Here is a 13,819-nt window from a genome sequence, read left to right as displayed (position 1 = left end):
CCAAGTCCCCAGATCTGGCTGAGTCTCTAACCAGCTGCAGTTCCCATCTCCCCCAGAAAGGGAAGTCTTCACCATCAGTGAGGGAGTCTCTGGTTTGGCCCAGGGAGGTTCTCTGCCACATGGGCTGTCTCCATCCCCACGGAGGGGAGGTCATCTGCATGGTTAGACCCCCTGTTCTCCCCGTTAAGGGTAAGGGACCTTCCCTGAAACACTCCTTTGTCTTCTTTTTTTTTTTTTTAAAGATTTTATTTATTTATTCTTGAGAGATAGAAGGAGAGACAGAGTCAGAGACACAGGCAGAGACATACCAGAGACAAAGGCAGAGGAAGAAGCAGGCTCCATGCACCGGGAGCCCGACGTGGGATTCGATCCCGGGTCTCCAGGATCGCGCCCTGGGCCAAAGGCAGGCGCCAAACCGCTGTGCCACCCAGGGATCCCTCCTTTCTCTTCTTTCACCAACTTCCTTCCTATGAAAACCCTCCATTTGCACCACAGCTCAGAGCTCCCCTTACCTGCCAGGTGGGAGGCTGCCCAGTTCTTGAATCACTTAATAAAACCAGGTGGGTCTCTGAATTGAGTTCTTTCGTTGGTTTTTTGGCACAAGCAGTGAGAAGTCAGGGATGTGAAGGAGCTGGGGTGGGGGTGGGACAGGGAAGGAAATACCTTGGGGGGGGCGTCACAGGGTAGGAGGGACAGAAGGACAGCAGGTCCAGGGCTGGTGCTGGGAGCCGGGTGTTTTCCTGGGTTATTGTCTGGGTGAGAAGAAAGGGCTGAGAGGTGGGGCCACTTTTCCAGGCTACACAGGACTTGTTCTGTAGCATCTGAATCAGGGGCGGGGGTAGGATGGATACTGGTGACAGGGAGAAGCTGGAGGCCAGAGGGGAGGCAGAGCAGGAGGGGAAGTGAGACTGAGTAGGTACCAGAGGTTGAGGGAGGAGCACATTTGCATTGTGGCAGAGACTCAGGGAAGGGTTGTGTTGGAGAGGAAGTCAGAGGAGAGAGGCTGGGAGGGGGTTGGTGTGTGAGGACAGAAGTCAAAGAGCGACTTTGCAAGAGAAAGAACTTCTGCAAACACAATGCTGTTCCTGCAACTTGTGCTGTTGGCAGTTCTCCTCCCGGGGGGTGACAGCGAAGATGGTGAGAGCTTGGGTCCTGCCCAGTGGGCGCACATGTGTGTGTGTGTGTGTGTGTGTGTGTGCTTTTGAGTCTACGTGTTCCTGTGTGTCTCTGTGTATTTCCCTCATTCTGTGTGTCTGTAAGTCTGTGTGTCTGTTATGTGTGTACATGTGCTTGTGTGCATTGCAGTACGTGTATATTTAAGTGTGTACCGGTGCCTGTCTGGTGTCCTTGCACATGTGTGGGTAAGTGTCTGGGTGTCTCTGTGTGTAGATGCGCATATGTGGGTGCGCATGTGTATTCTCTGTGGTTGTGTGTGTGCAATTGTCTCTGTGTGTGTGCACGGGTGGTGTGGGTTCCCGGCACAGACCTGGGCAGGGGGAGAGTCAGCTGAGTCCTTCCCAAGTATCCCCGGCCCCACGGCCCTGTGCTCTCCTGAAGGATGGGTGCGAGGCTCGGGCTCAGGGGCAGCACGTGTCTCCTGAGTCGACTATGGTTTCTCTGTCCTGCAGATTTTGGGTCCCGTCCCTGGCACCTTAGTCTCCACTCCCTTTCCTTCTCCAGGCCTTGCACTCCCAAAGCTTATGTCCTTCCCCACAGATTCCCAGGAGCCGATCTCCTTCCGGATCATCCTGACCACATCCTTTTACAGCAGTTCCTTGACGCAGAATCAAGGCTCAGCTTGGCTGGATGAGCTGCAGACTCACGGCTGGAACAACAAGACAGGAGCTTTCCGTTACCTGCAGCCTTGGTCCAAGGGCAACTTCAGCAACGAGGAGCTCCTGGAAGTGCAGAACTTATTCTACACATGCACCATCCGATCCTCTTCCACATTTCATAACCACATCCGTGACTGGCAACTTGAATGTGAGTTCTGTTCCCTCGGGCTTGGGTGGCAGGTGGCAGGTGCGTGTGTGTCTCCTTGAGTTCCTTCTTCCTCTAGGAAATGAGCTCCACCGGACTCTGAACCTCATGTTTCTCTGCCATATAAAGGTTCACACTCATCTGGGCAGAGGGTGGAGCCAGACCCCGATTGTTGAAAAGCTTCCCATCTTCTGCTCCGTCCCGCTCCTCTCATTGGCCACAGGCTGGGCTCTCCTGTCCCACTAGTTCTCCCACGACCACCCCTTTCCCTGGCCTCCAACCAGGCAGCTCTGGTCCTTGCTCTGTGACTGACTCCTTGATCTGTGTGCTTTTCTCCCCATCCTATCCCAGCAGCGATGTCTGTCTATGCGACCCTGTCACCCCCTGTGCTCCCTTCACCCTCGTTTTTTTCTAGCCCAGCTCTCCGGCCAAGCCCTTCCTTATTTTATGCCCACATCCTTCATGTCTCTCCTACAACATTTGCTCCTTCCTCTATCATTTACCTCTTCCTCTGCTTCCAGCGACCACCACTTCCCCTTTGAGGCTTGCCTCAAGCCAAACTGTGCTCCATTCCATTCAATCCCCTGAACTTCTCCCTCTGTTTCCACCATCCATGGCTTCCACTCGTCTCATGTCATCTCTTTCACTCCTGCTGTCTTATCACCCACATCTCTCTTCCCCAGATCCCTTTCAGATTCAGCTGGTATTAGGCTGTGATTCCCACTTTGGAGAAGCATCAGCAGGCTTCCTGCAGTTGGCTTATCAGGGATCTGATCTCCTGAGTTTCCAGAACACATCATGGAGGCCATCTCCAGAGGGAGGAAGTAGGGCTCAGAAGGTCTGCAGTCTTTTCAATGAATACCATGTTTTCAGTGAAATAGTCCACAAGCTCCTCTTTGACTCCTGCCCCCGGTTCCTGTTGGGTCTTCTCGATGCAGGGAAAGCATATCTCCAGCGACAAGGTCAGTCCTGCTCCCTCCCTCCAAGCTTTCTGCATCCTGTGCTCAGAAATCTGTACTGTGCCCTCAAATTCAGAGTAAGAGAGAGTCAAGAGGGTGAAGGGGTGATGGTGATGGGCTTCAAGAGGCGGAAAGGTGTGTCTGTCTAAGGTGATGTGAGCACCTCCCCTCAGTCTGTGAATCCCTGTCCTGTCTCTGCAGTGCGGCCCGAGGCCTGGCTGTCTGCTGGCCCCAGCCCTGGGCCTGGCCATCTGCTGCTGGTGTGCCATGTCTCTGGTTTCTACCCCAAGCCTGTGTGGGTGACGTGGATGCGGGGCGAGCAGGAGCAGCAGGGCACCTTGTATAGCGATATTTTGCCCAATACCGATGGGACGTGGTACCTTCAAGTGTCCTTGGATGTGAAAGTCAAGGAGGCAGCTGGCCTGTCCTGCCGTGTGAGACACAGCAGTCTAGGAGGCCAGGACATGGTCCTCCACTGGGGTGAGGAAGTGTCGGGTCCAGCTGGGAAAGGGGCACGGGGTCCTTCAGTAGAGTTGGGGAGCCTGATGAAAAATTTAGGTTGCTAGTCATTCTAGTCCCCAACATTAAAATATCTGTATTCCAAGAAATGGAAGAGCTGAGGGTGAGGGTCCTGCAGATGTGGGAGGATGTGGAGGGTTAGGTGGAATGTCCATCTCTGAGGAGGGATGGGAGAAGTGAAAGGAGGAAGGGCGGTCAGTCAGGGAGAGGGTGACAGGGGCAGAGAGGTTGTGGGAGGTGCAGTTCAACCCAGGGTGGACAGGAAATGACACCCTCTGTGCCCAACCCCACAGAGCAGCCCCACTCCGTGAACTTGGTCTTCCTGGTGGTGATCGTGCCCCTGGTGCTCCTGGCAGGCCTGGCGTGGTGGCTCTGGAAGCGCTGGTGAGTCTCTGGAGCCCTCTTCCTGCTCTTTCCCACGTGTCTCCCCACCTTTCCCTGTGTCCTCAGCCCTCCTGCCGCCCGTGCCCTTCCCCCCTGCAGCCTCCCCTCCACCTGCTGCAGAGGGCCTCCTCCTTGTTCCTCCAGGAAAGCCCACTGGAGACCTCAGTGCACGGACTTCCCTTCGGAGCGGGATCTCAGCCGCCCAGGCTCCAGCACTTACCTAAACCCAGCTCAGCACTGACGTCCTGGCCACTCCCTGTGGCCAACTCTTCCTTAGTCCTCCCTATTGACCGGTTCTCAGTGTCAGCTCAGCGTGATTCAGGGGGATTTGTTGTTCTGACTTGGTTCTGGAACTTAAATTTCAAAATTTAACTCAGCATAACCTGATGCCCCAGCAACCTCATGGGTCACAGACATCATATCCTCCAGTGAGTCATCCTTTCCACCAGTGAGCCGTCCCTGAGTCAGAATTGGAGGCTGTCTCTGCCTGGCGACAATTGCCAGCTCCTTTTCCTTCACTTTGACAATTCTATTCCTGACCCCCATCCCTTGTTGCCCCCATCAGGTCCTTTTCCCTTCTAATTCTTAGGATTCTTGAGAGCAAAGTCCATGTCTTTTTAATATTTGCATCCTTCGCAAGGAGCCTCAGCTACAGGGAAAATGTCCTCAGTAATAAAAACCTGCGTTAAATTCATGTTAAATTCTTAGATTTTTCTTATTCTTTTTCTTCCTACCGTGTTTGTAGTAACTGAGATGTTTGATCCTTTTTTTTTTTTTTGGGGGGGTGGTTTGATCCTCTTCTTGTTAGAAGTCTTGTCACCTGGCCAGGGGACTCACACTTTCCCTGTTCCTGTTGACACCTCCAGGTCTCTATGCAGAAACAAGTTTTCTATTAAGATTTGTATTATTTAACTACATAAACCTTTTGGATGGATTGTTTTTCCAAGTATTCTGAATCAAGTAGAATGGTAGGATTCAGGTTCTTCTTTTTTCTTTTAACCATTTTATTTGTTTATTTTATTTTATGTATTTTTTTTATTGGAGTTCGATTTGCCTACATATAACATAACACCCAGTGCTCATCCCATCCAGTGTCCCCCTTGGTGCCCGTCACCCAGTCACCCCATCCTCCCCACCTTCCGCTCCTTCCACCACCCCTTGTTCGTTTCCCAGAGTTAGGAGTCTCTCATGTTTGGCCTCCCTCTCTGATATTTCCCAAAAAACATCAAAAACCTGAATCCCGAGAAAAAGTGAGTGGGGAAAATCAGGATTCAGGTTTTTAATGTTTGTTGGGCTCAAGGCACCAGAAGACCTACCACTCTGGGGTATTTTAAAAATAAAAGGTCAGCTGACTTCCTGAATGACAATTTGCATTTTAGCAAAATCAGCAGTTGATTCGAAGGTGCATAAACATGATGATGCCTGAGAAGGAGCAGGGCAAGTATGTCCTGAAGGGAAAGGAGATGCTCCGGGAAAGAGAATAGGAGTGCTGTGGTCAGGGATGAGTGGGGACTCAGCAAGGGGCGTGCACACAGCGCCTTCTCGCATTCGGGGGCGCTGTGTCACAGCCACTGAGGACCTGGAGTCAGCCGCACTGAGCCAGTGCTCCTGGGGCAATGCGGGGTTCGGGTCCTGGGACCTCTGCTCACAGCACCTGCCACCTGCTGACTACGCAGCTTGGTTTCAGGTGTGCCTGTATGAAGACAGCCTCTTGGGGACACCTAGGTTGAGCAGTTGAGCGGCTGTCTTTGGCTCAGGTGATAATCTCAAGGGTCCTGGGATGGAATAATAATAATAATAATTCAGGTTCCTGCTGAGCAGGAGGTCCGATTGTCCCTCTCCCTCTGCGCCTTCCCCTGTTTGTGCTCTGTCACTCAAATAAATAAAAAATCTTTTTAACAAATAAAGACAGCGTCTTTAAAACATATATACTTGTAAACTATATACTGAAATACCAGCTCAGAAGTGTCTAACGTTTCTCGGCTTGGGTACTGTGACCACCAGCGTCTTAGGCTTGCAGCCCCACAGCTGTGCTGCCCAGGATGGTTTTAGAAAAACAAACAAACAAGAAACAGTCACCGTCTCATGGATCCATGAGCATAACCCCTCTCCCCCCTTTTCCCTTGGGGTCACCATAGCATCCCAGATGATACTTCAGCACTTTCTGGAGTGGCTCCACATCGTCGTCGTGAATGTTTATTCCTTTTCATGGATTTACGGCATTGGTGACTCATTACCTTGGACCTCATGACCCATGAGTCTGCATCGGGACCTCAGTGAGCCTTACTCACTTATAGGGTTTGTGTCTGCGAGCACATCCCCCACTTCTTACACTTAGGAACACCCGTTAGCCCTGCGGCTCTGGGCTTCAGAATGGTTTTAAACTGTGAAATCACCTAGAAAGAGCTCATCAATGCAGAAACTGTGGCACCAAATGGGCCATGACTAAGACATGTGTTAACAATGTAGGAATTAGCACGGGAAGGCAGAGGGGCGTCTGGTCCTGCCTCACCTGGCATCACCCGAGGTGGGGGACATCTGTTAGGCCCCTCTAGGTATCCGTGAATGGCGCCGAGCGCATGTCTGGGGCTACAAATCAAGGTCAGCAGGTAGGTCCATCAGCACAGAGTCCATGAATAATGAAGACGGACCCTTTGTGACTGGTGACTCCATGGCAGTGCGAGTGGAGACATCCACAGCCTGCCTTCAGTTACTTTAGGTTTCATTAATTAACTCAACAAACCATTCTCAAGTCCTGACCAGGCAGTGGGGATATTCTGAGTATCAAGTCACGGGAAGGAAAAGGTCTTCCCTGTTTCCGAGCTTGAAATTTTTGCTTTTCCTGATCTCATTATGGTTTTCATTGTTGTTTCTAAACCAGTTTGTTAGTCAGTGACTTATTTGCATTGAACTAGGAGACAGAGACTTAGTTCTAATTTGTTTAGGGGCTGAGAGAGGAGGCCAGGGTAGGAGAACTCCCAGAGGGACACGTGCATGTTCTCAAATGTCTCAAATGTCTACATGTGTAGGCATTTCTGGAAAATAACGTTGAGGTGGGAGAAGAGGCGAAGATGAAAATATGGGAAGGGGGGAGAACACATCACAGGACTTCTGCAACATTCCTGCCTGGGTCAGGCTGCTTGGCTGTTTCCCTAAGTTCAATCCACCTTGCTCCCCTCGCATGGGCACCATGTGGTTTTGGTTGGTTGGATCCACCCTCATGGGTATCCCTGGGCTCTGATCATCCTGAGGCCATCAGGAGAAAGCATCCTTGACATTGAGACAGGCTGGAGGATGGACAGGTAGCCTCCAGGTCAGGCCAATCACTGGACAGGTATCACTTGTCCTGACTCAGAGTGATAGTTCAGGGCCAGGCACCTGCTCCAGGTGGCACAGAACACACGAATCCTGATTCCTATGGTTATTAGAGAGGAAAAAAATGCCTTCTCTTGGCCTGGATGATAAGGTCAGGGTATGAAGCCTGAGACAAGTACAATCCATTTCTCAGCACCAGAGAAGCAAGCCTGAGGATAAAGCCTGCCTGCAAGAAGGCAGAGAAATTATACACATGACATTTGCCAAGAAGGTAGATCCCAAGTGTTCTCACCACAAGAAATAAAAACAAAAGAAAAGAAAAAAGAAAAGTTCTGGGAGTGAGGTGGTGGCCTGGTTGTGGACATGATATCACCACGTACATATACACCAAACTTCCAGTGGTTATTTCAGTCTATGTTTTTAGGAGAAATGTCAATTAAACTGCTCAAACATGTGATGAATACTATATAAAATATTATTTTTCATGATCTGCTTCAATGGAGGTTTTCTGGACCAATTCTGCATTTTCCAGATGCTGCATGCCTCACGGGAGGCAGGGCAGGTATGGACGTGAGCATTCAGACGCGGCTCCCTGGATGCTCCATGTGTGCACCAGGCTCCCAGGATCTTCAGGCCGGCCTCTCTGAGGAGTCGTTGGAAGACTTTCTCAGGACCTTCGTTCATGTGGTGTCACAGGCTCTGCTGCACCTGTTAGAGCCAGCAAGGGCCCCCATGGCCCGTGGTGGCCCCCACCTTCCTCCCTGGGCGGCTGGAAAGCTGCACACTGTCCACACGTACAATTTTCAGGTGTCATCATCCTCCAGTGAGTCTGAAAACAGCAGCAATAATGAAACCAAAGCATCGGAAAAGCAAAGGCAGACACACAGACCCACAGAAGGTGCTGGAACTCCCACGACCCTGGGCTCCCCAGTTCCATCAGGCAATACCTTCCCTGTGTGGTTTCAGCCCAACAAAGTGGATTTCTATCCTTAGTGACTGGAAGCTCCCCTCTGGTGGACGTGGGTGTGGCCTCCGGGGATGCCGGGCTAACGTCTCTCTTCCTTGCAAAGCTCTTCTTCACTTTCCTCTTCCTTTCCCTCGAGTCTTTAAAATATTCATTATTTTTCTTGCCCATTTTCTTTTTCCCTCGTGTGTCCTCATCTTGTGACACTCTTACCTTATCTTGTGTGTTAACCGTGACATCTGGATCAGTCCGTGTTCTGGGTGTTTTCATGGATTTCTAGCAGACCACAGGTCAGGAACGAGGTGCTGGGTCTGCTGTGGGCTACATGACTGGCAAGTATTTATACTCCAGGGTTTTCCTAGAGACAAGGGGACAAGCTGCTCCAGCATGTAATAAACCAGGAAGTGTCATGGTAGGAAGTTAACCAGGAAGGTAAGATGTAAGACATTTTCCATGGATTGCTTCCTGACACAATCCATCCATCCATCCATCCACTCATTCTTTCATCACTTACTCAGCATTTCCTATTTGTGTGATAAGCACATTCTCTGAGAGTGGTTCCAACACTATGAGAAGCAGCTCTGTGTCCAGGTATTTAAGATATGAGTAATCTCTTCCTCCAAGCTCTTTCCTTTTTTGATGTCTACATTTAATCACCCAGAGGCAAACTTTAGAAATCTTTGTAGCTTCTCTGTTCTAGCTTTTGTCTTTGCCAAGTCGTGCTCTACAAAGTCTCTGAAAACCTTATCTTTCCTTCCCTCTGGTGGGCTTCATGAACCCCCACGTGGGCGGAGACAGAGCTTTCCCCTCTCCCTATAAGCGTTCCTCTTGGTTTCCTTTTTTTTTTATTTTAAAGATTTTATTTATTTATTTATGAGAGTCACACAGAGAGAGAGGCAGAGACACAAGCAGAGGGAGAAGCAAGCTCCATGCAGGGAGCCCGACGTGGGACTCGATCCCAGGACCCCAGGATCATGCCCTGGGCCAAAGGCAGATGCTCAATCACTGAGCTACCCAGGTGTCCCCCTCTTGGTTTCCTAAACAGAGTCTCTATTGCAGCCACAGCGGGCTCATGTTTAAGAGAAGGAAATGTCCACTGGGAGGAGCTCCTCATGGAAGGTTCGAGAGTATAGTACAAATGGGAGGCCAGTTTGTGATTGATTGTACAGGGGAGAAAGGAGAAGCTGAAATGTAAACTTTCTGGATCTGGCAGTTGGAAGGAGAGTCCGTCTTGTCAGATCCACGGGCAGACAGGGAGCAGGTGAGGGAGTGATGGCAGGCCCTCGTGCTGTGCACATGCGGTGGGTGCTGGGCATTGTGCCCCCACTCTGCATCCCTAAGTAATTTGATCAAGTTAAAGGGTGAGATATTTTAAAATGTGAAGTTGTGTTGAACAGGAAAAGTGTGTTAAGTTAGTATTTGATGTTTTCCTAATTTATTCATTAGATCCCAATTTTGTTCCAAACTTTTTTTTAATCTATTTTTATTTTTTTTAAATTAATTTTTATTGGTGTTCAATTTACCAACATACAGAAAAACACCCAGTGCTCATCCCGTCAAGTGTCCGCCTCAGTGCCCGTCACCCATTCCCCTCCAACACCCGCCCTCCTCCCGTTCCAAACTTTTTAATGGCATGTATAAGCTTTGTTTTTCTTTCTTTCTTCTTCTTCTTTTTTTTTTAGTCCATCTAGACATGTGACCAGATGACTACAGTCAGCTTTGTACACGAGAGAAGAGTTAGCTCATCACTGCATGCTCACTTTTACGAATCATTATGTGTACTATTTATAATAGTTTCATTATGAATCCTTTAATTTCTAACTATTTTAATTGTTAGTGGTCAGCTTTAAAAAAATCCTCTTCTTCCCACGTGAGAGGAAGTTTAGTTGGCCAAGTCCACAGTAAGCTGTAAGCGTTCAGGCATTTCTCCTTTCTAGAAAGATTAAGAGTGAACCTGGGAGCAAAGATGAGCATCTGCAGTTAAAAACAAGGGAAAGGACGTTTCCTCTCGGATGAGGGCTGGGCACGTCCGTGCACAAATGCAAGCTTCCTCATTACCAAGAAGGATAAACCGACCTAGCTTGGATCAGGACAGTTAGAATTGGCCTTTCTTGCTGTGAAATCCACTTTCTGTGTGACTTTAGTTTAGGGCTAGGAACACTCACTGGTGAATTTGAACATGGGTATGGTCTCTATGTTTCAGAAATAATTTGCATATGCTTTGTCCCATTTTTTTGTGGTGACTTGTAACTTCAGGCCTTGAGCATTTATAACAGGATTCAGACCTGAACTGTGAGCCTGGTGTGTATCTGGCCTCACACCTGTCTGTTTCTGTGTTTGTGTAATTTTTTAAAATATTTTTATTGGGGTTCAATTTGCCAACATATAGGATAACACCCAGTGCTCATCCCATCAAGCGCCCCCCTCAGTGCCTACGTTAGTGCAATTTAAAATATTCCAGATTTTTAAACAATGGTCACTCCTTAGTGGTTTTCACGGTCATTGTTTTTACACTGCTGAGCACATATTCTCTTTTCCTGGCTTAAAATGATTGCGAGGTGACAGGTATCGGGGGAATTTACTGCTTCAAAAGCACTTATTTGTAAACAAGAAAGGCTAAAAGCATAGGAGTTAAGATTTTAATTAGGAAGCTAGGAAAAGAGCAAAATCAGTAAAAATTTAGAAGGTAAAAAATTCATTTAAAAGCACTAAAAGTAAAACAAAAAAAATTATAAAGGTGACTGGCAACACTAAAGCATGGCCTCTTGAGAAAATCAATCAACATATAAAACCTCTGTCAGAACTGGTTGAAAGAGTCATAAGCATGAGAAAAGCAGACATATTATAGGAATGACATACATTGAATAAGAACATGTTACTTATGATTTATATCAACATATTTGTTATAGATAACATTTTATTTTAAAAAATCCTAGAAGAGGGAGAGTCTGAATGTCTGCACTGTGCTTACTAAGGAATAGGAGTAAAGACCAAAGTTCCTGCTGGTTCTTGCTAGGTACAAACTACAGGTGTAGCAAGTAATTATACTCCAGATGCTTCATTCCAGGCAGAGAAAAGGACAGAAAACAATCCCAACTAATTGTCCAAAATCTTCATGGTACCCAAACCAGCAAGGCTTTTTCCAGAAATAAAAAACAATTATTAAAATAGTAACTATCTGTTAACCTCATTTTGCATACTTACAGGGAAATTAGGTCTATAGACTCAAAATAATTGCCAACAGAAACCAGCACTAGATGAAGTAGGATTTGCCAGGAATGCAAGGATTATTTACCATTAAAAATCTCAATAGAATCACTTACTTGAGGAGATTAAGAAAATAAAACCATATAATCATCTCCAGGATCACAGAAAAAGCATTTGAGGTATTTATTTATTTATTATTTTTCTTTTTTTAAAAATAATAAATTTATTTTTTATTGGTGTTCAATTTGCCAACATACAGAATAACACTCAGTGCGCATCCCATCAAGTGCCCCCCTCAGTGCCCACCACCCATTCACCCCCACCCCCCGCCCTCCTCCCCTTCCACCACCCCTAGTTCATTTCTCAGAATTAGGAGTCTTCATGTTCTGTCTCCCTTTCTGATATTTCTTACCCATTTCTTCTCCCTTCCCCTCTATTCCCTTTCACTATTATTTATATTCCCCAAATGAATGAGACCATATAATGTTTGTCCTTCTCCGATTGACTTCTTTCACTCAGCATAATACCCTCCAGTTCCATCCACGTTGAAGCAAATGGTGGGTATTTGTCATTTCTAATGGCTGAGTAATATTCCATTGTATCCATAGACCACATCTTCTTTATCCATTCATCTTTCGATGGACACCGAGGCTCCTTCCACAGTTTGGCTATTGTGGACATTGCTGCTAGAAACATCAGGTCCAGGTGTCCCGGCATTTCATTGCATCTGTATCTTTGGGGTAAATTCCCAGCAGTGCAATTGCAGGGTCGTAGGGCAGGTCTATTTTTAACTCTTTGAGGAACCTCCACGCATTTGAGGTATTTAAATGTCCCTTCTGATAAAACCTGAACAACCCAGAATACAGGGACACGTGGCTGCAAATAGCCTGTATGACACATATTTGATTCCGAAGGTTTGAAATCATTCCAGTGAAAATCAAGGACAAGATGCCCACCTGCTGGAATCTTTGCTTTTCTGTAGAATACTACGAACTCTCCTTAATCCAGCAAGGCAAGGGATATAAGGAGGCATGAAAACAAAAATTAAATAAAAATTATTATTATTTACAGATCATATGGTTGTATATGAGGAAATTAAAAATAACTAAAATATTGGGAGTGACGAGAGTTCAGGAATTTATCTAAATAAAAAAATTAACATGTAAATAAAAATTGTAAGGATTTCAAGAGATGATATGATTTCTACCTAGAAACTAGTGGAATAAAAAGCAAACAATTATAGCTAACGTAAAAATGTAGCAAGTTTTTTAAAAAGATTTTTTATTTATTTATTTGAGAAATAGAGAGCATGAGCACGGGGGAGGAGCAGAGGGACAAGCCGACTCCGCACTGAGCATGGAACCCGATGCAGGGCCAAAACCAAGAATCTGACACCTAACTGACTGAGCCACCTAGGCGCCCAAAAATGTAGCAAGTTCTTTAGGCACAAAATATATATTAAAAAAATCAACAACACTTTTTTATACATGCAACAAGGACAAATAAGATGAAATTAGAAACCATTTATAACAGCATCAAAATCTATGCAATAGCTAAGAATTGGCTAAAGAAAGGATGTACAAGAATTCTACAGAGAAATACAAAAACTATTAAAGATCATAAAAGTATTTCTAATTAATTGGAGTAGTATGGAAGGAATTATTATAAAAGGTTACAGTTCTCTTTAAGTCATTCTATTACTTCAGCAAATTTCTAATTAAAATTTCAGTTGAACTCTGGGAAATGAACAAGGGGTAGGGGCGGAGGGGTTGGGTTGACTGGGTGACGGGCACTGAGGGGGGCACTTGATGGGATGAGCACTGGGTGTTATGCTATATGTTGGCAAATTGAACTCCAATAAAAAAATAAAGGCAAATCAAAAATTAAAATAAATTATATATGGCATATATATTTTAAAAAATTAAAAAATAAAATAAATGAACTAAGTAAAAACAAAAACAAAATAAAATAAAAAATAAAAAATAAAATTCCATTTGGATTTCTGGAGGAACATAGTAAGCTTATTTTCTACATTACGTAGAAGAATAAATGGGAAAGGAGAAAAAATGAGTGGGAAATATCAGAAAGGGAGACAGAACATGAAAGATCCTAACTCTGGGAAATGAACTAGGGGTGATGGAAGGGGAGGTGGGCAGGGGGTGGGGGTGACTGGGTGGCGGGCACTGAGGGGGGCACTTGACGGGATGAGCACTGGGTGTTATTCTGTATGTTGACAAATTGAACACCAATAAAAAATAAATTTATTAAAAAAAGAATAAATGATTACAAATATCTAAGTCATTCTTGAAAGAGTAGAGCAAAGATTCATTGACAATGGAATAAAGTTGCAAATGCAAAAGACAATCCTACAAAATCAGTAGCATTTACCAAAGTAGAATGTTTTTATGATCTATTGGTGGGGAATTATTTCTTAAAGTAAGTTCCCAAATTGGACACTGCAGAGGTTCGGTGAGAAACAGCCTGCGGCGGT

The 13,819-nt window shown here is 46.2% G+C and overlaps 1 protein-coding gene across 2 annotated transcripts; it reads left to right on the top strand.

The window, feature by feature from the left end:
• Positions 1-950: 950 nt before the first annotated feature.
• Positions 951-4,536, top strand: LOC112910124 (T-cell surface glycoprotein CD1a-like). Of its 2 annotated transcripts, XM_072759774.1 has the most exons (6): positions 951-1,137; positions 1,717-1,983; positions 2,664-2,942; positions 3,141-3,419; positions 3,752-3,842; positions 3,987-4,536. In XM_072759774.1, exons 1-6 carry the CDS (start codon positions 1,077-1,079, stop codon positions 4,081-4,083), a joined length of 1,074 nt encoding a protein of 357 aa, XP_072615875.1. In that variant the 5' UTR covers positions 951-1,076; the 3' UTR covers positions 4,084-4,536. The 2 variants fall into 2 exon arrangements, with proteins under 2 accessions (XP_072615875.1, XP_072615876.1); XM_072759775.1 differs by lacking the exon at positions 2,664-2,942 and having other exon boundaries at positions 1,010-1,137.
• Positions 4,537-13,819: the final 9,283 nt, after the last annotated feature.

This window comes from Vulpes vulpes, chromosome 5 (assembly GCF_048418805.1).
Source record: "Vulpes vulpes isolate BD-2025 chromosome 5, VulVul3, whole genome shotgun sequence".
Taxonomy (NCBI): domain Eukaryota; kingdom Metazoa; phylum Chordata; class Mammalia; order Carnivora; family Canidae; genus Vulpes; species Vulpes vulpes.
This window is presented reverse-complemented; position numbering and strand designations above follow the sequence as displayed.